This window comes from Psittacula echo (assembly GCF_963264785.1).
Source record: "Psittacula echo genome assembly, chromosome: 5".
In the NCBI taxonomy this organism is placed as follows: Eukaryota; Metazoa; Chordata; class Aves; order Psittaciformes; family Psittacidae; genus Psittacula; species Psittacula echo.
Window position 1 is genome coordinate 53,019,292 of NC_137739.1, and position 25,936 is coordinate 53,045,227.

At 47.1% G+C, this 25,936-nt stretch overlaps 3 protein-coding genes across 9 annotated transcripts in view; 2 read left to right on the forward strand and 1 right to left on the reverse strand.

Annotated features, from left to right (window-relative positions):
• FLVCR2 (FLVCR choline and putative heme transporter 2) overlaps positions 1–17,878 on the forward strand; it is a gene marked incomplete at both ends in the record, with an annotated part of 35,248 nt that extends 17,370 nt beyond the window's left edge. Inside the window, 7 exons of the mRNA XM_080619141.1 lie at positions 1,635–1,702; positions 2,480–2,583; positions 8,704–8,814; positions 10,526–10,631; positions 11,094–11,205; positions 11,628–11,683; positions 17,822–17,878. Coding sequence (XP_080475267.1) covers positions 1,635–1,702; positions 2,480–2,583; positions 8,704–8,814; positions 10,526–10,631; positions 11,094–11,205; positions 11,628–11,683; positions 17,822–17,878 — 614 coding nt within the window. The remainder of the gene's footprint in view (positions 1–1,634; positions 1,703–2,479; positions 2,584–8,703; positions 8,815–10,525; positions 10,632–11,093; positions 11,206–11,627; positions 11,684–17,821) is intronic.
• A 1,159-nt stretch (positions 17,879–19,037) lies between these two features.
• ERG28 (ergosterol biosynthesis 28 homolog) lies at positions 19,038–22,184 on the reverse strand. Of its 4 annotated transcripts, XM_080619210.1 has the most exons (5): positions 21,997–22,184; positions 21,790–21,880; positions 20,402–20,520; positions 20,134–20,232; positions 19,038–20,010 (listed from the first exon to the last, which is right to left on the reverse strand). In XM_080619210.1, exons 1-4 carry the CDS (start codon positions 22,127–22,129, stop codon positions 20,153–20,155), a joined length of 423 nt encoding a protein of 140 aa, XP_080475336.1. In that variant the 5' UTR covers positions 22,130–22,184; the 3' UTR covers positions 19,038–20,010; positions 20,134–20,152. The 4 variants fall into 4 exon arrangements, with proteins under 4 accessions (XP_080475336.1, XP_080475338.1, XP_080475335.1 ...); XM_080619212.1 differs by lacking the exon at positions 20,402–20,520; XM_080619209.1 differs by having other exon boundaries at positions 19,038–20,232.
• Positions 22,185–22,448: 264 nt separating this feature from the next.
• TTLL5 (tubulin tyrosine ligase like 5) overlaps positions 22,449–25,936 on the forward strand; it is a 136,534-nt gene continuing 133,046 nt past the window's right edge. For all 4 annotated transcript variants that reach the window (XR_013956916.1, XM_080618597.1, XM_080618596.1 and 1 more), the window contains exons 1-3: positions 22,449–22,575; positions 23,117–23,289; positions 25,754–25,863. Coding sequence is in view for 3 of the 4 variants with exons in the window: in XM_080618597.1 (XP_080474723.1) it covers positions 23,204–23,289; positions 25,754–25,863 (196 nt within the window). In the remaining variant the exon portion in view is untranslated. The remainder of the gene's footprint in view (positions 22,576–23,116; positions 23,290–25,753; positions 25,864–25,936) is intronic.

A 25,936-nucleotide genomic window follows, 5' to 3' on the forward strand; every position in this document is an offset into this window, starting at 1 on the left:
CTGTAATCTCCTGATACCTGCTTTTGGAGCAGGGAGTGTTGTCACAGGAAATTGGCTTATTTGGGATCACGTGCATGAGATTCATCATCTGTTCTCTGTGCCATAAAGCTGTGGAGTGAGTTCTGCTAATCTTGTCAGAGAGGGCATGTGAAGGAAGTGTGATGTCTGTCCCCTCTAGCTGCCAATCTTGTGGCCCCTCACAGTACTTCATGAGCTGTGTAGGGCAATGGGTATCCAGTGTCCCAGTGGAAGATGGGCCAGGCACAGATTACCAAGTACTTTAGGGTCAGGGGAGATGGAGGTCTTCAGGGACCTGGAATGCTCGGGATATTGTTCCCTTTTTCAAAGCTCTGCCTGCTAGACTGCACTTCTGTATTATGTATTGTGATGTTTTTCCTTTTAGCTGAGGCTGAAAAAGGAGAAGTAGGAAGTGGGAACTTGACATGTATCTGCTCTGTCAGGATTTTGGGCATCTGTGCCAGAGTTTTTAAACCCATGCCTCCTTATGGAGTCTACACATGTGCGAGCTGCAGTAGTGAAATCTGTGTCCCCATCCCTCCCCCATCAGGATCACTGAAGCCTTGAAAAGAAACTAACTGCAAATGTAAATGACTTTCTGAGAAGAAAGTTGTATTGACTGTTGCAGACCTCATCCACCTGGGGAAGGTTTCTCAGTATCGCCCAAGGTGAGAGTGTGGCCGTTGCAGTACTGCTGGTCTGGCACCCATGTGCATGCTCTTCTTGTACTGTAAGCAAAACTCTTGGGTTTTGTGCTCTTTGGGAAGACATTTAACTTAACCAGGGTTGCATGTAAGCTGGAGCAGAGTGTCTGAGTGGGGCTTGACCAGTATCAACCCAACGGTTTCCATTCTCACCTTGGGTGATACTGAGAAACCTTCACCAGGTGGCTGATGCCTGTAACAGTTAATCTGACTTCCCTTTCAGAAAGACAATTACTTTCACAGTTGGGTTTTTTTTTCAGGCTTCAGTGATACCTTTTAAAATGCAAGAGTTTTCCCATGCAGACACCCCCACCAGGTGCCTGGGGGAAGTGCTGTCTGTGCTTTACCATTGGCTCTGCTCTTGTTTGCCTTCTGGTGTTTATCAGCTTGGAGAAGATTTTTACTGGCTCTCAGCAGGAGCGTGCTATCAGGCTCTTCTCTGGGAGGAAACCACACAGGTCAATGGCACTGGTGCTAATTGAATCCCAGGTCCTTACTAAAGGTATAATGCTGAGGCAGGTGCTTTTCTAGTATTTTACCTTGACTGGGGGGAGGAGAAACCTCCAATGCTAAAGATGGATCTGGGTGTGAGGGAGGGTTGAGATCCTATGAAGGACCTGCAAGATCCTCTCAGTACCAGAAATATGCACAGCCCTTCCTCTAGCTGCCAAGGTAAGAACCATCCTGAAACTGCAGGGTGCTTCCTGGTGCATGCTGAGATCTGGCTGTCTTTGGTCTGTCTGCTTTTCTTTCAGTAACCTGTCTGGCCAGTCTGGCTGGTTCTCCTGAGAGTCAGCAGCCTTGTTATAGATCACTGCTCCCAGAGATATCTCTCCCTGAATTTCTACCCTTTTGCTACCCAGCAGGAGAGTGGCAGGTTCTGAATGTGCTGAATTTTTATCCCCCTCTCAGGTCTGAATACAGGTTGCTTCTACTCCCTGTCCACTCTGCTGAACCGCATGGTGATTCATCACTACCCAGTAAGTGTATCCAACCCTCATGACCCTCTGATGCTTCCTGTTGTCCAGCACTGGCTGTTGAAGGATAGTCTGTGAGAAATGCAATGCCACAGCACTTCTAACTGCCTCTGGCACAAGTTGGCTGGCTGGCAAGAGAGCATTAGTTCCTTTAGTTCTCGACACCACCCTGTGCAAAAGCTGGCGAGCCCTATCAAAGACAGCTCCTTTACACTCTAAATGACAGCATTTTTGTCTAAGAAAGTGTTCCAGCAATTGCCTCCACCCTGTTCTACAGTGATTTCTACCGGGACATCTGTACAGAGGGCTGCCCACACTTGTGCTCTGGTGGCAAAACGGTGGGGTGCCTCAGTAGCTAAATAGAGTTTACAGCAGGGGCTGCATGCCAGAGCTCCTTTCTGTACTGTCTTTATAGTGGTTCCCAGTATTTCCCGGTTGGTCTGGCCCAAGTCCTAACACCACACAGCAAGCTTCATAGGGTTTATGCTGACTCCTCTGAGAGTATCTGTTCACACTGGCCGGTGCTCACCTTTTTTTCTGGGCTGGCTCAGAGAAAGTGCCAAACCACTTTTCTTCATAGGCCAGAATAGAGCCTTGCATTGGCTCACAGCGGGCCCCAAAGTGTTCTTGCAAAGGCTAGTTCTGGTTAGTGTGTTACCAGCAGAAGTCATGTATGGACACCAACTTTGGTGTCTCTTCCTAAGTTCTCTGTATTTTGCTCCTTGTTCGCTATGACTTTGCTCCTGCATTTGTGTGAGTGTATTGTATGTCTTGCCACAGAGGGAGGAGGTGAATGCTGGCAGGATTGGACTTACCATTATACTGTCGGGTATGGTGGGGGCTCTGATCTCCGGTGTCTGGTTGGACAGAACCAAAACCTACAAGTAAGTTCCTTGTTTGCCTAGTGACCATGCTGTTACCCCATACTGTGCAAGGAGCAACCCTGTGTAGCTGCAAGTCAGCAGTCCAAGGAGGGTTTGTAGGAAAAAAAATGTTGGTTTCAAAATCCAGTTAGTTTAAAGTGAAGTTTAAAGCTGTGTGTTAATCTGGAGTAGTGGTCCCTGAGGAGGCATAGAGAGAGGATGAGATGGCCCAGTAGCCTCTTTGTCAGGGATGAGAATATTCTTGGCACAAGCAGAATCAAGACTGTACCAGACCATTTCTCAGCCCTTAACAATCCAGCTTCTGTGAATCTTTGTCTGGCTTAGTGAAAGGCACATTGAATCCAGTGCCCAGAGGCATTGTGTGAGGACACGTTGCTGAATTTAGGGCAGGCATAAGGAATATTGGGGTAGCAGGTGGATGATTCTGGGTTTGCTGCTTGGTGGTTTGAGAAGGCAGAGCTGGCCAGCATACCCTGCCATTTGTGAAGGGACAATTAATAATCTTTGGGTGTCTTGGAGCTCCCAGTCCTGAGGAACTGGGATCTCACTGACAGACCTCTGTAGGGTCTCCCAGGGGATGGACAGTGCCTCTTCTGTCTTATGTTGGGGTCCATGTAAATAGTTTTACGGTTTCTCTGCTCTCTTTGTGCTATAATCTGTTATCTGGGCTTTACTGGTGGTGTACTGGCGATGATCTGAATGCAGTTTTGGAGTTCTTTTCCTTGCAGCAGCTTTTCTCCTGCAGGAGTCCCACTGCTGTTATCCTACCTGGTATCTTGGGCTAGGAAAACAAGACCATGCTTGCTTGCTTGGAAGGGACCACGTAAGTAGGCACAGCTGACTGAGAGTGCAGAAAAATAGGGTTATGGAAATTACCCTGCAGACTCCAGGGACTATCTGGGGATAGATTTAGCCTTAGGTGAGGAAAAACACAGCTAAGAATTTTTTTCTCCATTTCAGCTCACAAAGTGGATTTATGAGGAACTAGCAAAAATTTTGAGTGCTACAGAGTCTTTATTTAGCCCCATTTAAAAGTCTATTTAAAAATTAAACTGCCAGGATGCCAGATGTTCTAGGTAGGTACCCTCCCCCTTCCCTCTGCTGCTCAGATAGTGTCAGGAACTAAATGGTAAGCACATGAAAATCAGGAAGGAAAGATACCAAGTCCTTGTTTTAGTCAGCATGGAGAGAGGGGGAAGCAAATGAATGGGATCCAGCTGTGATTGAGGGAAGCAGGGGGAGGTTAGTGAGAGAAAGAATTACAGTGCTCTACGTGCGTGTTTGATCTTTACTGTCCCATCAGCACTTCCTTGAAAGGGTAAGGCTATGCTAAGTCAGGCTTTCCCCATCTGTCATGCTCAGGCACCAAATGGCCTTGCATTCTTGTTTTTATTTGGCAGGCAAGTCCCTGTGCTATTCTTATTTTTGGAATTAGCAGGCACAGATTTGGCCCATACAGAAATGTGAGTTATGCTGTGATGAGCAAGCAGTCCCAGAACTGGGGCTGCCTTTGGTGGGATGACTTCTTGGGAACAACCACCTCTTCAAAAGGATGTGTTTTGACATCAAGTTAAATGGGGCTCCATGTACATCCTTCAGGTTCGTGTCCTAGAGGAGAGAGGAAGTTATGACACTTGGAGACTGCTGGTGTATTGGTATTTGTAGGGGAGTCTGGCTCAGAATCAGGGGTTTGGGGACTGGATTAAGCAGCACATCTCTTTGGCCATGCTTTGCTTTCAGGGGCAGTGTTCACATGGCCTCGGGTACAGCTGGTTCCAGACAGTGCACTCTGCTGTCATCACTGCATCTGTGTAAGTCAAGATGTCAGAAATATTCATCTCTCTGTATTGACTAGACAAAGGACCCCAAGTGTTTTTTTAAACTTAGGTCTGTACAGGCCCAAAGTGTGTCAAAATTTGGGGTGGGAGGAAAGTCTTGGATATTGGAGAATGGGGAACACTTGGGTCTCTTCCACTGAAAGATGCTTTCTCAGCCTAGCCTGGCTTGCAATTTGGATCATCCTGTTGTAGCCCTTTTCAAGGTTAGTCCTTGTGTAGCAGGTATGCCTTCCTCCCAAAAGAGGATTTACCAAGACTATCCTCTTTCTGTGACCTTCATACAAGAAGAAAGCAACAAAAACTGAATACTGAAGGATGAGGGGGTGGTGAAAACCCAACCAGCCTTCTCTATTTCTTCCCTTCTCCAGCATTTAACTTCAGTGTCTTCAGCAGTGAGATCTTCCTGGAAGTACAGGGACAAGGCCTTTGTTTAGAGTCTTACGCAAGCTGGAATATGCTCATGGCAAAGCCTGTGGAGGCTGTCTGTCATCCCAGTCTGTACAGCAGAGCACTCTGAAGCTGCGCACAACATCCCAGTAAGCAGTTAAAGCTGTGGCATGTGGCTGTGGTGTGCCTCCCGCCCCTTGATCATTTGTTGCTTCAAGTGTTGCTTGACTTTAGTGTTTTTGCATCTTCAGTCCCCTGTGAGTCTGGTCCTGTCCCTTTGGCTTTCCTTATCCAAGTGACCTTGTGAGATGCTGCTGGGCTGGGCCATGCCCGTTCCTTATTCTAGTCTTGTCCCAAAAGCAGGATTATTACCTGGTGTGCAAAACACCAATATATACACAGAGTTTAGGCTCCCTCTGAAGCTGGCTGAACAGCAGGAGTTGGGCTCTCCATTTCAGTCCCAGCTGGTGCTGGCCCTGGCTGGCTTTTTTCCCCAAGGTCTCTCTTTTCTCACTGTATGAGCACTCTGTCTCTACAGAAGGGAAGAGATTGTGGTTGGGAAGGCAGATAAATGCCAGGGCAGCTTTAAGGTTCACCAAAGTGACAAGGGTATCAGCTCCTTTTTGGATGTCCCTCTGGCTCTCCCGCAGAGACTTGGCAGCTGGTGCTTTTGTAGCACTGCTTCCACATCTTCCACTTCTGTGCACTGGGCTTTCTTTGCAAATCCTGGGGCACAGAGGTAGGTTAACCCCAATTGTCCTAAGATGATTCAGCAGTAACTTCTAGTCTGTACTCACTGCACTACTCAGCCTGTAGGGATACTGGTGGTACCTGTTCCAGACAATTATAATTATCAGTCCCTGTAGGGCCATCATGGGAACAGGTTGCTAAAGCCAGAATGCCATGATTCTGCTTCTCCTTATTGGTGTTTTTATCTCTGCCGTAAGATTTATGGCTATGATAAGAGGCTTATCAAGGAGAACTGGGCATTCTTCCATGCCCCTAGGGTCCACAAAGCATTCTTGTCCTCTAGTGAACATGGTGATAAAGGCCACTTGCTGGTGTCTGTTCCCAGGATTTTCTTTTTTTCCCTACACACCAGTGTCTACCTGTGTCTCAGTTAAACCCTTTTCAAAACCTTTGAGCCTTGCTTGGAGTACTGGACACTAAATCTTTTTTGTCATCAGTGTTAAGCACAGAGGAGCTGGGTCTTGCTAAAGTCTGGTTTAGAAGTCTGCTTGTGTGCTTGAGACTGTTTTCTGCAGCAGGAGTTGCATTCAGGGCTCTCTGCTCAAGTCCCAGATAGGGACTGTGGTGAGCAGGCAGCCACTCAGTGCATGGTTTCAGGATGCTTCCTGGTATGTGATTTGCACACAACTCAATCACGTGGCCTTGCTCTTTCATAAGGGTCTGTTGATTCATTTTGTCATGCTGGAACCTAATGATTTATGGAGGTCAGTGAGGAAAGGTTATAGTCTTTTAGAGCTAGCTAACGTGTGGTAGATAAAGTACCCATGCCAAGGTCAAACAGTTATCTCCATTTTGTTTCCCACTTAGTTCTGCAGTTCCAATGGAGAACACCTTCAGCAGCTGCCTGCTTCTGTGAGCCTGCCTGCTCTAGTTCTCATTTGGGGGGCTGCATGTTCTGGGAACTTCTTTCTTGCAGCTTGACTAATTTGACATAGCATTAATGTGAAACAAAGTCCTGACCACATCTGGTCACTAACTCATTCATCACCTTTGCCTGGAGATGAGGGGCAAAGTGCAACTGTTAGCAACTGTCAGGACAGACTGAATCAAATATGAACTAGTTGGAATACTTGAACCATAAGCCTAGGAAACCTGTGTGAGATTTTGTGGGGCTATCCTAAGAGCTCTGCACTGAGACCAAAACTGGCTATGGGGATAAAAAAATAACAAACATTTTTCAGGTGTCCCTGCTGGCAGAGGCTAAGCTTCTTAGGGCCACAGCCACCTCTTGGAGGCTTGCACTGTATTATAGCACTGGCTGCCATGTATTTGGAGACTCCTGTTTATGGGAGGAGCACCCAGTTCAAACTTGGTCCGTGCAATCCAGGGAATTGTAGTTCCAGCCTTGAGCCCCTGTCCTAGTAATTACTGTTACTCTGTGACTGCTTGTCAAGGGATGGGAGGAGTAACAATTCATGGGAGATATCTGAGAAACCTGTATTGATCAGAAAAAGGCTTTTACCTGCTTCTGTTTCACTTTCTGGGGCTGCTTTCTAACTCCTCCGTTAGTCTTTCAGCTCTTCTCCTTCTGCAGCCTCCAGACTGTTTGCCAGCCATGTAGAAGCTCTCTATAATGGGTTACAGCAGAAGTAAGTGGCCCCCTCATGCTGCCTTCACTGGTGACTTTTGTCCTCCAGGAAAGCCCTGGAAAGAACATATTCTAGAAATGATACAGCATTGGGGGTTAAGGAATTTGCCTATCCCTTTGATACAAAACACAATTACTTGTCACAGCAAAATGCGTTTAGCTTTTCAATGCATTAAATGTGTCTGGTGAACCTTTGTGAGTCGATAGTTGGAAGTCTGAAATTTGCTTCTCAAGCCTCTGTTTGGATAAGAATTGACACAGGAGCATGAACTCCACTGACTTCAGTCATTGCAGCAGTGAGAAAGGACAGAACTTTAGCTGGAACATTCTGGTTTTATCTGTAGCAATACAGTGTATTGAAATATTTTCTTGCACGATCTGATTTGGGCTGCTTGTTTGGGTTTGTATTTGGACAGTAGTCATTTGCATTAAAAAAAAAAAAAAAAAAGGTGAAAATAGGTTGAGGTTTAGTTTCTTTAGTAGAATTCTAGGACCTGATACCAAACACATTCTTTAATGGATTAGGACGAAAATTTGGTAGAGGGTACACAAGTAGCTTGTGGTTGTGTATTTAACTTCTTCCTAAAAGACAATGGCCAAAAAGTTTTGTCAACTCTGATAACTGTTCTGCTTTCAAGATCTTGGTGGAATTTAATTCAGGTAAAGGATTTACCTTTTCTTCCTTTCCAAACCTATGTACTATGAAGGGCTGCTTGCTACCTCCTGTACTAGAAAGAGCTTTGTTTTGTGGATGTCAGAAGAGTTTCCTTGGTGTCTCATCAGGAATGACAATTGCTAATGTTTCAGTTCTGGTAAAGCTGGCCTGGGCTGCTGCATGTGTCTCGCAATACCAAGCCCACTGACATTCCTCAGCGTGGGCAGGCTGCAGGTCTGGCAGTTCCCAGGATCTGGCTTTTCGCAGGACCTACCTGGCATGCTTCCTGGGCATAGGGTCTTTTTGTCCACAAGATGAGACCTTGTGTCTCAGCTACCACTGGCTGTGGAACTAGCACTATCCCTGCTAAACACTTCCATGGCTTGAGGGTGAGGCTGTGAGAGCAACTTGGCTTGCGCATCACCTCTCCAAGTGCTGTAGGCAGTTTAAACACAGAAAGGAGCAGCAATGAAAGGTGTTTTGGACAGCGATGAAAAATACAGGCCTATTAACAGTGGAGCAGTGTTGTCACCGCTTCCCTTTGCTTTCCTGCTTGGGAGTACTCAATCCCCCTCAACTCCTACTTATAAGTAAATGTGTCCAACTGGTTATAGTACAGAGGGTGCCTAAAAAAGATTAATGATCTCTTTATTTGGCTCTTCTTCTCCCTCTCAAGAGGCATGTACAGTATACAACCAAGGACCTGTTAGCCCATGGTAGGATCTGAATTTTGTGGCTGCTTCATAGGTGGCTCCTTACAGATATGATGTAATTCAACTCCACAGAGAACAAAGCCCCCTATAATGTTTATTTATTAACCACATTATGCAAACTATACCATGATCTGTGAGCAAAAAGGAGGACTGGATTAAATAAAGCCCTGACTCTGCTTTTCTTTGCAGACAGACAACACTTGTTGTCTATATCATGTCTCTGGGGGGAATGATAGCCTACACCTTCACTCTGAGCTTAGGCCACCTCTGGGTGGTCTTTGTGACTGCAGGCATGCTGGGGTAAGTTCACAAGCTGACTGCTTTCCTCTACATGTGAGCTGCTAGGGGATGAGCAGGGAGGCAAAGATCATGGTGGGATTTCAGATAGTCATAGTCTGTGTGTGGCTCCTGTGTGGTTTAAGGACAAAATTATCTGCTCTTCCCGTCTCTCTCTTGTATGTGTTTCATTAGTCAGGGACATCAGCATGGCCCTGCTCAGTTGCCTTAAATGTTCCAGTTAATCAAGTGAAAGCATTTGGGAAGTGAGAGGTACCACAGCCTCATAAATGACCCATTGTTGTGGTTTAAGCCCAGCTGGCAACCCAGAACCACTCAGCCGCTTCCTCACTCCCCCCCTTCCTCCCCCTGCTCCCGGAGGGATGGGGAGGAGAATCGAAAGAATGTAACTCCCATGGGTTGAGATAAAAAGTCCAGTAACTAAGGTATAACACAAATCACTACCCTTCCACCAATAATAATAATGATAAAGGAAATAACAAGGGAAGAGAATACAGCCGCTTACCACCTGCCAGCCGATACCCAGCCTGACTGAGCAGTGATCTAGCCCTTCTGGGTAACTGCCCCCAGTTTATATACTGGGCATGATGTGCTGTGGTATGGAATACCTCTTTGGCTAGTTTGGGTCAGATGTCTGGTCGCTGCTTCCTCCCCGCTTCTCCTCCTCCCTGGCAGAGCATGAGACTCACAAAGTCCTTGGTCAGAGTAAACATTACTGAGAAACAACTAAAAACATCGGTGTTATTAGCGCTGTTCCCAGGCCGAAAGTCAAAACCACAGCACTGCACCAGCTACTAAGAAGGAGAAAAATGACTGCTACTGCTGAACCCAGGACAGTATCCACCCCTTATTCCATGCCATTCACATCATGCTCAGACCCCACATTTTTCAATATACCATCACTCTTGTCTCATATATATATATATATACACACATCCACACACACACAAAGAGAGAGATATCATTCCTTAGTGCATGGACCAATCCCTTTAAAGCTGCTGAGTTCACCCAGTCCATGATGTCAGGTTCCATCTCTTGTAACAGTCTTTCAGAGCAGGAGAGACGGTGTGCAGTGTTGGATTGTTGCCTGCTGCTGACACCGCAGAGCTCATCACTGCTGAGCTCATCTGGTTTCATCAAAGTTCATTCTCTGTTAGGATGATGGTTGGAGGGAAGTCAGGGCCAGTCGCTGGTGACCTGAAGACATCTAGCTGGTGGGTTATAAAAGTGCTACATAGCAGGCAACAGCATACAATTGAGTTCATTGGCTTCGTGCCCCACGTTTGGAGTGGGGGAAGGAAGAGGGGGGAGTGAGTGAGCAGCTGCGTGGTTCTGGGTTGCTGGCTGGGCTTAAACCACAGCACCCATGGGTAGGAATGAAGAGCATGTGGGCCTGGGTGGCTGTTTGTGCTGGGGATGCTGCCCCATAGAGTTACTTGTGGGAGATGCTGCTTTTCATTCCTTGTTGTAGCAAGTGGCAGCTCCCTGCTGGCCTGCCTCTGTGCCTTGAAACTGTGGGCAAAGGTATTTCTGGGTAGGAGGAAGACCTGTGTCATGGTGAGGGAGTGAGACAGCTGCCTGGGCTGTGACAGTGCTAGGGAAAATACCCTGTGCAGTCAGTGAAGCACCCCAAAAGGGATAGGGACTACGCTGTGTCTCTTTAGTCTTCCTTCTTGTAGCTGCTGAGTTTTCCTGTCCACATGTTTCTTTACAGGTTTTTCATGACGGGATACCTTCCCCTGGGCTTTGAGTTTGCTGCAGAGTTGACATACCCAGAATCAGAAGGAACATCATCAGGACTCCTTAATGTCTCGGCACAGGTAGGTGTGCTGTTTTCCTTTTGCATGCCTCTTCATAGGCAGAGAGGTTAAATTGTAGTTCCCAGCCTTGACTCCTATTTCTTGTCCATGATTATTGTAACGCACTGCAGATCTAAGCACCCTGGCTTTTTGAATTATGTTCCTCATGGCATTTCTCTAGTGGCACCCATTCTGTTTCTGCTTAGGAAAATATGTCAGAATGCTAGTCATCCTTGCCTTTTCCAGCACTGCCCCTAACAGTCTCTTGTCTAGTGAGAGATGGCATTCTAGCCTTAAGGGTCATCTGTCTTCCCATCAGCTGTAAGGAGGTGCCTCTGGATATGTGTTTATAGCCAAACTTTATCCCCACTAGGCCTGCAGCTTGGCTGGCCTGTCTGCTCTGATATGTCAGTAAAGCTGGGAAGCTGTTTGGGCTGCCTTACAATAACAGTACAGCTTGACACTGCCTCTGTTTATTTGTAGATTTTTGGTATTGCCTTCACCATTGGCCAAGGGCAAATCATGGATCACTTTGGGACGAAGGCAGCAAACCTATTTCTTTGTGCCTTCCTGTTACTGGGAACCATTATGACAGGTAATTAAAGTTTTCAGTGTTCCTCTGCTGTGACTCCTCCCTTGGGCCTGGCATATGAATTGAAGGGCTTTTGTGTGTAGTGGTGCCTGCAGAAAAGGGCGGGACCCACAGAGCAGTCCCGTAGCTGATGTGCTCCTTTAAGCATCTGGTCTGTGCTACAAAGAAGATCCGAGACTTCTTGCCGTGGCTGCTGGCTGGAGTCTCAAAGATGCACCTTCCACATGGTGCAGTAAGGAGTCTCTGTCCTGCATGTTTCAGAACAGCTCTCTGCATCATCCAGGAAAATGGCTTCCCTTGCTCACCGTAACATGTTCCTGTCTACTCTTTGGCCTGTGCTGCCCTTTTGAGTCCTGGAGAAATTGATGTGGGCTTTGAATGGTGACTTAACTGCCTTCACATCTCACTTCCTCCTTCTTTTCCAGCATTCATTAAGGCTGATCTCCGAAGACAGCAGGCCAATTTGGATAACGAACAGACAGTGAGTAAATCCTCCTTCAATCCGTGCTGTGCCCCTGCTATTTGCTCAGGACAACACCCAGCCTCTCTCCTTTCTAGGAATGAGGCTGGCCCTTTCCAAATTATGTCTGCAGTTGTGATTCTTTTATCCCACCACTTCTTGCCTAGTCCATGTGGAAGCTCCTTATTGGCATTTTAAGACAGGTGGTGTAATCCCAGCTCTGCCAGCTGCTGGAGCCTCTATTTACTACAGAATCTGCAGGCTCTGGTCCTCAGAGAGTGTGCAGGGCTTCACACACCTTTGTATCAGCTAGGATCAGATATAGGGCGGTGCTTGTTTGCTTCTCTCCCCTGACAAAACACTGAGCCTGCCAGTGCTTTGCCCTTGTTTAGAGCTGGGTAACTGTCATTCCAGGCCCCTGGGAAGGCAGGTTATTCCCCTAATTCCCTGTCCTCAGTTGCCAACTCTTAGAAGCTCTCCCTGCATGAAAAGGGAGGGGACTGGTGGTTGAGGTTCTTTCTTTTTGCTCTGGGCTCCTCTTCTAGGACGTTAGCAGAGATACCCACTCAGCGTTCATGAAGCCATCAGCAACCATGACTAGCAAAGTGCATAAGCTCAGTTCTCTGCTGGCTCGACTCAGCTCTTTCCAGAAGACAGTCATGTCAGAATGCTAGCTGCCTTCCTCCAGCTAGTCTAACCAGTTTGATCTGGAGAGAGACCAGAACGTCTTGGTTTGCTCCAACTGGCTGCTCAGGGAGGTGGATTTTCAATTACAAAATATATGCTTTTTATTTTTATTTTGGTTTTTATTTTTTCATTTATTTTTACTGAACTATCTGAGCACAAAGACAGTAAGATAAGTGAAGGGAATTAATGTCACCTTGAGTAATTCTTGCAAATATAATTCTAGACTAGGTAGGGTTGGGGTAATACTGTACAATTTATCTGGTTTGGATAAAGCAGCTCCCCCCCGCCCCACTGTCATAACTTAAGAAGAATTTCTGCTTGCAAGTTTGGGTGATTTTAGCAGTGGTAAGCATCACGGTCTATGGGACAACTAGAAGACAACTACTATGCCAGAATTCTGGTGTGAATGGGACTAACTGGAACACACTTAGCAAAGCTGAGCCTGGGTAAAGACCAGTCTCTTTTAATATATGCAAAACTGCTTGTATCTTGCAATTAATACTGCTGAAGTCAAAGACAAAAGATGAGTTGTAAGACCAAGCCATCCTCTGCAAGCTCTGAGGCAGCAGGGTTGTAATGAGAGGTGCTGGTGGCACTGTGAATTAATTCATACCATGTATGTGAAAGGTCCAGGAAATAGCAAGGTCCTCTGGCATGATGCTTAGTAGTAGTAAGGCCTTTTCCCTTTGTCAATCACTTCTCTCACCAGATGAACTGTACACTTTTACTTAAGCCATTTTTAGTCTAAATCTTTTAGTATAAATACAATTGTAAAAGCTTGCTGCTGAAGAGTAGAGGGCATTGAAACCAGAGCAAATGTGGTACAGGTATCATTTCTGTAATACTAAAAGCCCCCAGAACTGACAGCAGCAAGAACTAGAGGGGTGTGTGAGAGGTACAGGTCTCAGTCAGGCAAAAAATTCACTGGCAGCTCCTTCCCCCTGAGGACTCATGCTTTGAGGGAGTCATGGCAGACACCCCACCACACCCCCAAATGTGGCCTCCACAAGGCTGAACTTGCCTGGGTACTTCTCAAGCTTAACAACCCCATGTGCTCAACCAACTGAAGGTAGGCTGAACCTGGTGTTCTGCACTAACATGGATGCCTCAGTCAGGGGAGCAGTCAGTGGGGCTTGGGCATTTTGTGCTGCCTTTGTCGAGTGCTCTGGAGTCAGGTACTGGAACTTTTCTACATGAGATAGCTGCCTTACACATGCTTTTACTTACACATGATTTTACTAGTTTCTTGCTTTGCCTGTTCCTCTCTTTTTATCTCTCCCCTCCTCTACCACCCTCTCCCCCTTCATTTCCCTCCCTACTTGCTTCCAGCTTTTCTGGTATGGTGACTTGTGGGTGTTGTTACAGAGACTCCAAGGCAGCAATCAGATCATGGATTATGGGACTGTAGCTTGTAACCCTAACTCCATCAATTCCCATTCCTGCTCACTAGCTCATACACAAAGGTAGGAGAATCACACTAATCTGCTTCTCTGAACACTTATAGGAGGCACAGGCACCAAGCCAATGGCACTTCTGGGGTGATGGCAATGGCTGTAGAGTACTGAGAATCTTTCTGGCCTTCTCAGGTACCCATCTGAGATGAAAGACAAGACAGCTTTCACTAGCAGAGTGGAGATCCCACCAGACACATGTCAGATAGCGGCATAGAGATTCAGCTAAGTGTAGCAAGCCAAAGCCTGGTGCTGGAGCTGATGGACATCTGAAATGTCAGTAAGTTACTGGGGAGAGGAGGTACATTTGGAGAATCTTTTTTGACATTACTTTTACAGTCTAGATTTCTGGCTGGAAGTGATACCAGGAGCCCTGTAGAAGAGTTGGCATGATCACAGCCAGGGTGCATGGCCAACTTCAAGAAAGAAGTTTAAAAACATCTAGCAGTAACAGAGTCATTGGGTTGGTGCCTTTTGGTATAAGAATAAAAATTGTAAAGCTCTATGCTTGCTGCTGTGTGAATCTCAGTGGCACTTGGCATTTTCTCAGCCGTTGCTCAGGATATAATGCTTTATTACTCACTGTCCTCTGCTTTGCACTGACTGGCTGATCTGCCAAATTCACCACGCTACCCTTTGCTTTTCAAGGTGTTCATTGACTGTGTGTATCACTTACTGCCACAATCAACAGAACTAACAGGCGAAAGCAGAGTGAGTCTGTTGGGAAGAACAGCCTTAATCCTGCTAAGATTACAGTGTGTGCTACAGGGAGTGGGTAGCTGCCACACTTTAATGCAAGCATGAGGAAGAGTCCCATGGACGGAAAGATTTGAGTCCAGGATGAGTGCTTCTGAAGCTGTGCCCATGCTGCAGTCTGAGGCAGTTTTAGCAGGGTAGATCTTTGGTATTGATTTGTCTGAGACTGTCTAGGAATCAGCCTCTCAGCAGCCACCTGTCAGAGCTTTTGGCTGCTATGTCCATTCTGTATGATGTTTCCCTTTCTGCAGGACCTGCCTTGTGTTCACAAGCAGTTTGTCTTCTGTCAGTGCCCTTACCTGCTTACAGTTATAATTAAACAGATATTGCAATTAGTAGAACTTGTAGTGGAAACTGAATTAGCCGAATGATATTGTGGACATCTTGTCCTCTAGTAATAAAGCTGGAGTGTGGTTCCAGCAATCCTCCCACTTCAGTCTGCCTCAGTTCAGAGAGTGCCAGCAGGGTTAGATTTCTGTGTCTCAGCACACTTGGATCAAATGCCCATTTTACATGATAATGAGTCTCTTTGTGGGCTGCCTTTGTTGTAAGTGCATCTGAAGCTATTCCAACATTGTGCCTCAAGGTTTCATAGTAGGGGCAGTTGATTCAGCTGCATATGGCTTTCACTCATCTGCTCCTGGTTTCCAGCATCCATGCAAACCTTCCTTTGCTTTTCATTATGAAATAAGTATCTTTGCTGAGTTTCCATGTATTGTTTTGACTCGGGAGTGAATTGTTCAAGAAAAGCCTTAGGCAACATTTGTTTGAAATACTTTTAAGCTTGTGTCGGTTTTTAAGAAGGCAGCTATCCTATAGAGTGCAGGATTCCAAAATGGCAGGACTGCATTTAAGTTCAAACCAGGCTTTGCTAGGCCTCTTTGAAACTTTCAAATTTGATTTATGTGTGTTCAAAGCACTTGAGACTACTTTGTGCTGGACTTACACTGTTTATCTTAGTAGTAGAGAAATGGAGTTTTTGGTGTGCACACATGCGCGTGTGTGTGAAGAACCTATTCTTGATAGCAGAGAGTATGCAGTGAATGGTTTCAGACTTTGTCCTGGTTTCTTAATTGTAATGAAATTAAAATCTTTTGTCTGGAGTGTTAATGCTACCAGCAGGGCTGCGCACTGATGAGTGGATGATTTTGGATGACCAGTGGCCTGCTCTAGGTGTACAGCCACAGCAAGGGATTTGTTTAAAACAAGACTGAATTTCTGCTGTGTCTTCAAACCATGTCCTGGATAAGTCAGGACTTGATCAGGCCCAAGTACCTTATTTGCTGGTTGTATGTTTTGCCTGGATGCAAAGATGCATCTGCTGGATCTCAGTGTAGTACCAAAAAACATGTTGCTTTTTTCCCAAGGCCAGTGTGATTTAGACCAGCTTAGGGCTTTAGGTCAAGCATCCACTCTCAGTAGCTTACTGGAGTTCCTTGCAGGTTGTAGCATGCTTACTCTAGTGAAATACTGCCAAGAATTTTGCGTAGTAGGCACAATGTGTACTGCATCCTCTGCTCCCCAGACTTGCCTGCTCCCTTTCTGTGCTTACTGTGTGGCAAGCAGCCTTCTCCTCCTGTCACAAAGCCATGATCAGGCCGTTTGCATACCCTTTTCTAGCGCTGTGACTCCCAGATGTGAGGGCAGCCTTCCTTTCCGGAGGTGGTGGAGCCCTGGGGCAGGCTGTTCTCCTAAAACCTCTCTTCCTGTAGCTCCTCAGCAGGTGAGTAGTGTTCAGACCCCAGAGGTGTTTGGAGAGCCTGTTGAGAGTTCTCCCATGATGCATTCTGTTGGGGTTTCCCAAGCCTAAATGCAGCTTTCCCCTTGCTCCTACCTCTGACACTACTTCATGCACCCCACTACCCCTCCTGCTGGTATGAGTTCCCTCTATGCACTTCCTGGCTTTTGCTTCCAGGCACCTCTTTGAAGCTTTCCTGATCTCACTCCTCTGCTTTGGGATATTGCTGATGACCTCTATAAAACCTTTTTACCTGCAGTTGTGTAAGAGGCTACTCAAAATTAAACTGCTCACTATCTCTTGCTTCCATGCTCCCTGGACTTCTTTTGAACTGCACTGGGGATTTGAACCTCTTTCCTATACACCCCGACTCCTGCTTCATATGTCAGTCTTGCCCCACAGTGAGTTAACTTAGAGGTCAGGTCATGGGATATGCCACATTTACCCTTGCAAGTCTGCATGCTGTCTTCTGAATCAGTGACAAGTGGGATGTCTCACTGTAAGCAGAAATCCTCTGGAGGAAGATGTCTTGGGTTTAATGCTAACACAGCCCAGAATGGCTGAGTAGAAGAGCTCATCAAGCTGCAGCCAGGAACGCTGAACTGGAGTTGTAAAAGTTTGGCTGTTTCATGCAGCCCAGGATAGGGTGGTAGTTGGGCAGCAGTTTTGGTTGTCCTTGCTCCTCCTCTGGGAAACTACAACTCCCTCTATCTTAAGGGAAGAAATTTTAGGAGGGTTCAAGTAATCAGGCTAATTCTTCTCTAGTATTTATGCAGGAAAAACCCCAAACTTGCGTATGTTTGGCTCTTACTTGTTATGGCTCTTTAAGATACAAGTAATGAACTTTGAAGGCCTTATCTGCACCACTCTGGAATTATTCCAGCTATAAATCCAAGCTGGGGACAGGGAAGACGTGGGGCAGAGGGTGGTAGTCCTGAATGAGGGGTGGGGACGGAAAGACCTGAAAATGAGCAGAACCAGCAAATCTGTCTGGGAGTTAGAGACCTTCAGGCAAGCCAGAGTAAGGACAGAGTGGAGGTAGTTGCTGTGCTGAGCCTCCTGAGGGAGCATGGGATGCAAATTCCCTGTGGTGCTTGCATAGACATTGTGTTGCTCCATGACGTGAAGGAGTTCCCAGTTCCTTCCCTTGCTCAGGGAACTGGCCCCGAAGCTTTGAGGCTGATTTTTGTGTCACAGTGAAATACGTTCAGTGAGCTGGCTGTGGAGCCGACCCCTGGGCCTGTACTGCTTCTGTGAGTTAACTGTGGTCTGAGGACTGCACCAAGTAGCTTAAGGGAAGTGGGACCCTTGCTCTGCCCTGCTGCCCCAGTGCCCCATGTCTGGGCAATAGAAGGGTCTGGAGAAGGGAACCAGGTGCACTCTCAGGATGGTGATTTTTGGTTGGGGATTTCTGCATGTGAGCAGGGAGTTGTGAATTAGCCAGCTTCTGGCCAGCCAGTCTCTCTGAAGCCTGGGTCTGGCCAGCCAGGATCCTAACCATATTGTTTCTCTCTGTTTGACTTGCAGAAAGTGATGCCAGGAGCCTGCACTGATCCCATAGTCCTTGAGGAATCAAAGCTGTGAATGGAGGGGTGGCTCCATTCAGGGGGATGCAGTCCCCCTCATTCCCATCTTTGCTACCAAACCCATCCTCCTGTTACATGCACACCATGGGAGGGGTGGGGGGGGGATGGGGGGAAGCCTCAGGATAAGAGCCCAGTGAAGAGTGTGAAAGAGCAAAACAAGAAGGTAGTTGCTCTCTCCAGTTACATGTCTGCATGCTGCTCTTCTGGAGACTTTCCTGCTTGGGAAGAAAATTTGGGAAAACCCAGTTCCCCCCCCCCCCCCCCAACATGTATGCTTGAAAAAGCACAGAGCTGAGAATAGGTCCAGGCTATCCCTGAGAACATGAGGGTGGCACCCTGAATGTGTCTGTCTCTCCTCTCACAGGCAAGCTGTGACATGAAATGCAGAAGCGGGACTATGCTTGCTCTGTGAGCAGCCCTAGAAAAGCTTTCAGCTGTCTCTCAGGATGAGGGATTGCTCTGCTTTGGTACCTGTGATGCTCTGTGTTGTGCAGGTGATGGCAGAGGCCTCAGCGCATCACCAGCAAGTGCTGGCTCTGGTTTTATTACATGGCTGTCCCAGATGAAATACTCCCGTGGATAAACCTCTGCTCGGAATTCAGTGAGGTTGCCCTGATGTGCTTATATGTTAGGAATAATTGAGAGACACCAATCCTCCTACCTTGAGGCAAGGACTAGTTCTGCAGCTTATGTTGAAGCTGTAGCCTAAGCCTAGTTCATCACTACACTAGCCACAGGAATGAGTCAAACCACAAGCTCCCTGTGATGAGGACTCTGTCTTCCTCCTTAATGATAAAGTGCCTTTTGCATGTTTCAGTGCTACATACAAACTTTCGTGAAGTGTTATATTGAGATAACCAGCCAAGGCTGAGTATGATTGTAATCCAGATCTGCTCCAGTGTGGAAGCTTCCCACTTTGTAATAGAGAACAGAAGCCCTCTTACCTGCATTTGTGTCTCATAGACACTGCCACTTTGTATGCTGCTGTTTCTCCTAATACAAATATAGATCCTCCTTCTTTTATAGCATCCCTCCACTGCTGGAGACATCAAGTGTCCTTATACTCCTTAAATCAAAAGCCACAACCACGTGGAATGGATAAAAATAGTCCTCTCTGACATACCATTTTTGACAAAACTTTTATTTTGTGTGTGGGTGTGGAACTGCAGTCTTTGACACATTAAAAGATTCAATTCCTATCTCATAGTTTGGGATTGAGGGTGAGGGTCTAAAATGACTTTTCAATAGAAGTGTTTATATATATATATATAAAAAATAAAATCATTCTAAGTGTACAATGAAATCTGACACATTGATATTAAATGGTTGAAACAGTCTACATCTGGCTCTTTCAATAGCCTGAAATGTTCTGCAGAATGGAAAAGGAATTTTTTTTGCCCAATGCTACTGTTGTGCTCTTTTCCTCCCTTCTGTGTTTTTCTTTTTCTTCTGCACATGCACTGTCCTCCCAGCTAGGAGATCCTGCTGCTTCCTTCCTGCCTTCTGTGCACTGCCCATCTGCTTTGGGCATTATTCCACCTAGGTGTAAGCAACCTGATCCTGTTTTCTCTGTCTTATGTAGTTCTAACTCACAGCAAAGGAAGCTCAGATGCATGCAGTCTGCTGTCACCAGTATGCCGCGGAAGTAAGGGCTGCAGCAATTCTTTGTGCGTGTTTGTGTGTGATGTGAGCAGTCAGACCTGGAACTTTGTGGGAAGGAGTCAGGGAAAGGGTTTAGTGCAAAGACAGATTGTTTATCCTGCAGCATACAGCAGAATCTGCTGTTTGCTCTGAGGTTGTACATCCTCTACCTGCTGCTGTGTAGCAGAAAGACAGACATAGCGCCTTGTAGTTTTCTGCCATTTATTAGAAATGGCCCCTGAAGAACACACACATGCAAGTTACATAGCAGTGCCAGGAGCAGTACGTGTTCCCTCTCTGGTCTGAAGAGTTCAGTTGATCCTGGGTAGCTGTACACCTCCTCCCCACACTGGGAGAGAAGTCCTTAATGCACTGGGTGTGCCTGAGACATTGCCTGCTCTCCACGAAGGCAGTCACTAACTGGCCCCTGCAAGCTTTAACACAGACTCCTCTGGGACTTGGTCTTTGACATGTCAGTTGAAATGTTCCCTGGACAAGAAAAAGAACTTAGTAATGGTGAGACATTGACAGTCCAACATTGATCCACTAGTGGGACTGGTGTCCTAGAGTTTTAGTGGAAGTTCGGCAGTGAAGATAGGAGACAATGCTGACCTACACCCGGCCCTCAGCTTCAGTTTTTCTTCTTGTTCTGTGACAGTGCTTCTACCTCCAGGTACTGCAGCCCAATCAACATCCCCAAAATAGAGAAACCTGTGACAGAGATACAGGATGAGTTTTGCATGAGTTTGTCCAGGGGATGAGGTATTTCCTCCCACCACTACCTCCCTGATCTTATGTCATAGCCCCATAGAGACTTTTTTTCTGGGGGGTCACAGCTCCAAGGAGAGTTTGTGCGGAGAGGATGCAGAGCTCTACTTACTTGCTACCATGAGGGGTGCCATAATTCCAATTGTCAAGGCTGCAGTATGGTAAATGAAGACCTCGGAGAGGAAGTGAACAAGGGCCAAAAAGAAGGTGAAGAGTGTGATGTAATAGAGGCTGTTGGAGAGCAGAAAGAAGTGAGTTACCATGTAGACCATAGTATGAACATAAGCATGGCTGAGGGGAAAAAAGGCATACCTGCATGCTTCCCCATCTGCCCTCACTGTGGTAGCACAGAGGGCACTTAGGGTCCCTTGCCTAGTGAGGTGCAAAAGCTGCCTGGGCAACAACTGAGAGAACAAGTCAGTGTGTCCATTGAAATCAGTGTGGTGCATTGAAAAATCACAGGCGTTATCTAGCTTGAAAGCAGGTGAAGAGGGGAGGGCAAGGATAGGCCACTGGTGAAGTGAGAAGCATGTGCTCACACAAAAAGAAGGTGAGAACTGGATGAACTGAGAACTAGGGTGGCAGGACTGGGCTGACTACAGGCTGCATCACTCAACACAACTTCCCACTTTATGCTCTGCTACCCTCTAGGGGCCACAGCTGTTAAAGGGAGCAGGTCCAAAAGGGTAAAAAATCTTAAGAAACAACTGGATCACTGGGAATTGGCATTGTCACCACCCCCTAAAAACAGATAATTGAGTCCCTCCACCTCCCTACCACAAACAAGCCTAGGCAACCCAAGGACGTACTGCCAGGTTAACAGTTACTTCTGCTGCGGGGTTGGAGGAGGCAATGACAGAAGAGTGAGTCTAAGCACCCTCCAGCTCAGGCTTTGTTTAGCACAGACCTACAGTCAGCCTGCTTGGAAACTCCTCTCAGAAATACCTCTTTTACCACACGAAGAAATGGCCTTACTCCCACCACAGCATCAGGCTGCGCCTTGTCCTGAGCCCCCAGTAAGAACAGATGGAAGAAGGTGGTGGGTTAAGACTTCTTCAAGGGGCATCTCAACCTGCCACAGTCTTTAGCTGGGCTGTCACAGGAGAAGCAGCACTATCAGACCACACCATTAGCACTTGCTTAATGTCAGCACGGCAGCAATGCCATCAGAAGATGCTTTCCAAGCTGGAGCTCAGAAATTTTTGACCGAAGTTCTCAGATCTACCAATTTCTGCCTGAGCGAAGAAACAGAACTCAAATGGGCAGGCTCTCCCCTCAGAGGTAGGAAGGAGCACCGGTTAACATACAAATCCCACACTGCTACTTAGGCTTTTTTGGAAGAACGCTTTCAACCCTATAGAAAGATGAGGCACAGCTTCTGATTCCAGTCCACAGCTTCTGATCCCAATCTCCTCCGCGCCGCCCTGTGAGCTACCGCTAAGGCTGTGACTAGCAAACAAACCCAAGGATTTCCCGGTGCTCCTTTACTCAATTACGTACGTCCTATTGCGGATGTCGATGGCGCAGAGACAGCGGATCACCGATGACAGCAGGGTCCAGACGCCGAAAGTCCGAGCCTGGAGCCCGTTCACTGCACAAAGAGGGGGGAGCACATGGAAACCACACACAGCCCTGCCCGCCGCCCCCACCCCCGCCGGAGAGAAGGCCGCTCCCGGGCCCGACAGCAGCCACCGGCGCGGCCCTTACCGAGCCCTGGGCTGGCGGTGTACAGCTTCTCCGAGAGGAAGCTGTGGTCGCGGAAGCTCTGCAGCGTGTTCCCGGCGGCGATGACCGACACCATCACGAGCCAGCTGCGCAGCACATTCAGGAACCGGCTCATTCTCCCGGCCAGCACGATCCCTTCCCACAAGCACCAGACCACCCGCTACCGGAGCCCCGCCCCCTCCCGTGGCTCACGTCGCCACCCAGCACTCCCATTGGCCATGGGCTCCCCATTCCACCCGCGCACCACGCTGACGAGCGGGCTTCCACCGCCAATCGAATCGCTCAGCGCCAGGGAGGCGGGCCCGCCCCTCTTTGGCCCCGCCCACCACGGGGGAGGAGGCGGTACTGCGGCAGTAGTCGGAGACGAGGCTGGGCACCCGGCAGGAATGTTGCGTCTGCGCACTGGCGGTCGGCGGTCGGCGCATACGCAGTGGCGAAGAGGCGGGGCCAGCCGGTGGGTTGTTGTAGTAACGGGGAAGCGGAGGGAGGGGCTGTGACCTCTGGGCTGCTGTGTCCTGTTGCCTGATCCGGCGCGCCCCACCCCGGGCAATGGGGGAACAGGTACGGGTGAGCTAAGGGAATTGCTGTCTTAGGGCAGGGGGCCGTTGGCTCCGGAGCAGGAGTCGTGGCCCTTTTGGCGCTCCCCGCGGTTCGTGTTTCTCCTGGGGCCGCCGCAGGTCACCGGGCCTGTCCGCCGCGGTGTAGGCCGGGCCCCAGTCTCCCCTCCGGGAGCGGCCGGGCCGCAAAACTGTTCCCATGCCCGTGGAGGCGCTGGCCCTGGGCGTTTCCTCAGCGCCAGGGAGGAGCGGGCGTTTCCCGCTAGGCTGGGCTGGGCGGGCTTGGCCAGCCTGGTGCGGCTCTTTGGCCGCGGGCACGGCAGGGGTAAGCGCCTGAATGACTCTCACGGGCAGGTGAGGAAAAATCTGCTGGAAGGTGATGCTTCTTGCTACACTCGTCTGGCTAGGAGGTGATTTACTGCCTGTAACAAGCTTGGTGATAGTTCTGTGAGAAATATGTATTGACAGGAGGTGGGAGTTAAGTTACCTTATTTGTCTTGCTGTGCTGTTCAGCTGTGCATTCATGCTTTTAATCCTTATTGCAGGCAACTGCTCCTGCAAGATCCCTTGAATCTGTAGGGAGAAGACTCAGAGGCTACCGGGACTGGGCTGTATGAAAACTCGCAGAGGAAATGCCAGCTGGGATTGCTCGAGGTCTGGGGGAAACTGGCTCATCCTTACAGCAGGAGGAGGAGGAAGATGTCATTGATGAGTTGGAGTAAGTAGGAAAACAACTGCTTAATTGTTTCTATCTCCTTGTGCTTCCTGCAGGATTTGTACTAATCTGAAAAAGCAGTTACATTCCTTACCCTCCTCCTATCTATAAAGCAAAAGATAGGTAGTTTGGGCCTCAAGTCTGTGGGCAGGCTACCTACATTTGTAGCCTAAAGGACCACCATATTCGGCTATTCATCAGGGTTAGAGGAGCAGCTTTTCCTTGGCTGCTCTAAAGTCTTATAGTTTCATTGATGTCATCTTGTTGTGTTCTGAAGCTGGAAACTTTCTTGATGATGTTTAAGAAAATGAAGGAAATAAATGACTTTTTTTTTGTTTTAGTTTTTACTTTCTACAGTAGACTGATATGCAATATTTTGTGTCCTTTTTAAAAACTGTCTTGTTAAAAAAATCAACTCCTAGAGATCTTATTACGTACTACTCTGTGTTTGTTCCTTAATTTAGTAACTTCTTTTATCTTTACTTATTCTTTTCCAGAGTGGAATTTTGTATCTCTTTCAGCTGGACCTATTTTCAAATGTCCTGTTTGCTTTCTTTTGGGCGCATATTATTACTGAGTGCTCAGTTGCAAACTGCAGTGACTTAAGGCATTTAGAGGAATGTTGTTTCATACCAAGTAGTTGGTTCAGACCTGCTAGACCCTCATGGATGGAAAAGTCCAAAACTGAGATTCATCTAGAATGTAGCTGCAACAGTGCGTCTGCATCAAGTGACAAAGGGTCATGCTAAGAGTGAATGACTGTCACCTGGAGGATTGAGCCTTACTGCAAATCCTCAGGACAGGCTTAACATAAACTCCCATCTTGTTGCTTCAGCTCGTTTCCAACTTATATAAAGCTCTGGCCTGTACTATAAATTCTGGAAGCTTCTTGGGTCCCTTCCAGCCTGAACAGCCACTTAAACCCCTGTAGTGAATTTTTCTATTTTATTTTATTTTTTCTGTAGAGCTGGTGAAAGCAGTGCTGTGAAATTAATCTGTCTGGGTGATAATGGTAATAACTTGGTTAGGATGACCAAGGTTACACTTAAGAGTACTTAATTGTCCTAGCATCAGAAAGTTGCCCTTTTTCATCTGTTCCTGTGTTTGAAGTGTGGGAAGCGTTTTGTCTTTTGTAGTTTCTCCAAACCTTTAGTAGTGATTTTGCACTTTCTATAGACAAATGCTTACATATATATGTATCTCTGCCAGTCTTTTTATTTCTTCTTGTCTGTGTAGATATTATGTAAATAATAAGCATTCAGAGTTTTATTTGCTTAGGGAGGTTGACACTTTTTCTTTCTGTGACCTTAGGGTTTTATGTAACAGATTGTGTTGGGGTTTTTTTTTTGTATGTGTGTCCTTAATTTCTCTGAGGAGATGATAATTCCCAATATAGTCTTGTTGTTTCTGACAGAACTGATCAGTGTATCTCAGAACCTGTAGTGGCTAGCTGGGGGTGTCATTGTTGAATTCTGAGCTTGCATTCTACTGCATCTGGCAGAAATTAAAAAGGAAGAACACACAAGTTTATTTATTGTTCTAGTCTCTCAAACTCCACATGAGTGCCTTTTTGTGCGCTTTAGAGTCCAGGATTACAACCAGGGAGCATGCACTGATTTGCAGCTCTTAAATTGGAGACTGGAACCTGCATTGTAAGGTCTGGTTGTGAATACCAGCAATTATGTTTTACTCAGAATTATAGATCCTGTTTTCAGGTTACAGATCCAAAGAACTGTAGCTGTGAAAACTCATGGGTTTTCTTACAAATTATACTCAGTAAAATAAATACAAATTAAACAGCACTCTGGCTTAGACTGGCAAGACTAACCCAAAAGAAGGAAGATATATATAGTTGAGTATCGAGGGTGCCTAGCATGTGAGTCAGCACAGGCAGGGCACAGGAACAACCACAAAGCCACAGCTGAAATGCAAAGAGTAAGCTTATTTTCATTACCTCACCAACTGGGGGATCCTTGAAGCAGCACCCAGGCAGAAGCATACAAGTGGGGACACAGGCACCACAGAGCTCATTCCTTGCTAGAGGGTTGCTGAACCTGCTGTTTGTGCCTGTTTTCCACGGATTCACACAGATGTAGTTTTTGGCACTATGCTTTGATCTTTCCCACAGGAGGGCAAGAATCTTAGCCATGTTTGATAGAGTGCCTCTAAGTCTATCACAGGCCTATGTTACCTGAACACAGATGTTCTACTTGTCAAACACACAAGGATAGACAAGAATTAGGGTGGTATATGTGTTTTTCTGCACCCCAGCTGCAAGTCAATTAATCATGCTTACAATCCTCCTCCCCAATCTTCCGTTATTTTCATACAGTGTGTTTGCCTGTGTCCTGCCCACAGGCTGGGTGAGCAAGCATGGGCAAGTATGAGAACTGCTGTGTCCTCATTGTAAGTAACCACTGTGTGTGAGATTCAGTAATTGCTTATACTGACTGTCTTGCTGTTTCAGAGATCATCCGTGTATCAAGTGGACTGGTGGTGGCTGCAGGCGGATCCCCATCTTGGTGTTTCATGCAGAAGCCATTCTGACCAATGACAGCTACCTCCGCCTAATTGGAGGTAGGTACCACTATGTACCTGCTGTTGGCTTGAAGGCATGAGGTGGAAGTCTCTCACCTTGATATTTGCTTCT

Excerpts from the sequence above, each read along its gene's own strand:
- ERG28 (XM_080619210.1), bottom strand. The coding sequence starts at position 22,129 with ATGAGCCGGTTCCTGAATGTGCTGCGCAGCTGGCTCGTGATGGTGTCG. Across the intron at positions 21,881-21,996 it reads CACCGCCAGCCCAGGGCTCG|TGAACGGGCTCCAGGCTCGG; the intron begins GTAAGGGCCGCG and ends CTCTTTGTGCAG. Across the intron at positions 20,521-21,789 it reads ATCGACATCCGCAATAGGAC|CCTCTATTACATCACACTCT; the intron begins GTACGTAATTGA and ends GCTCTCCAACAG.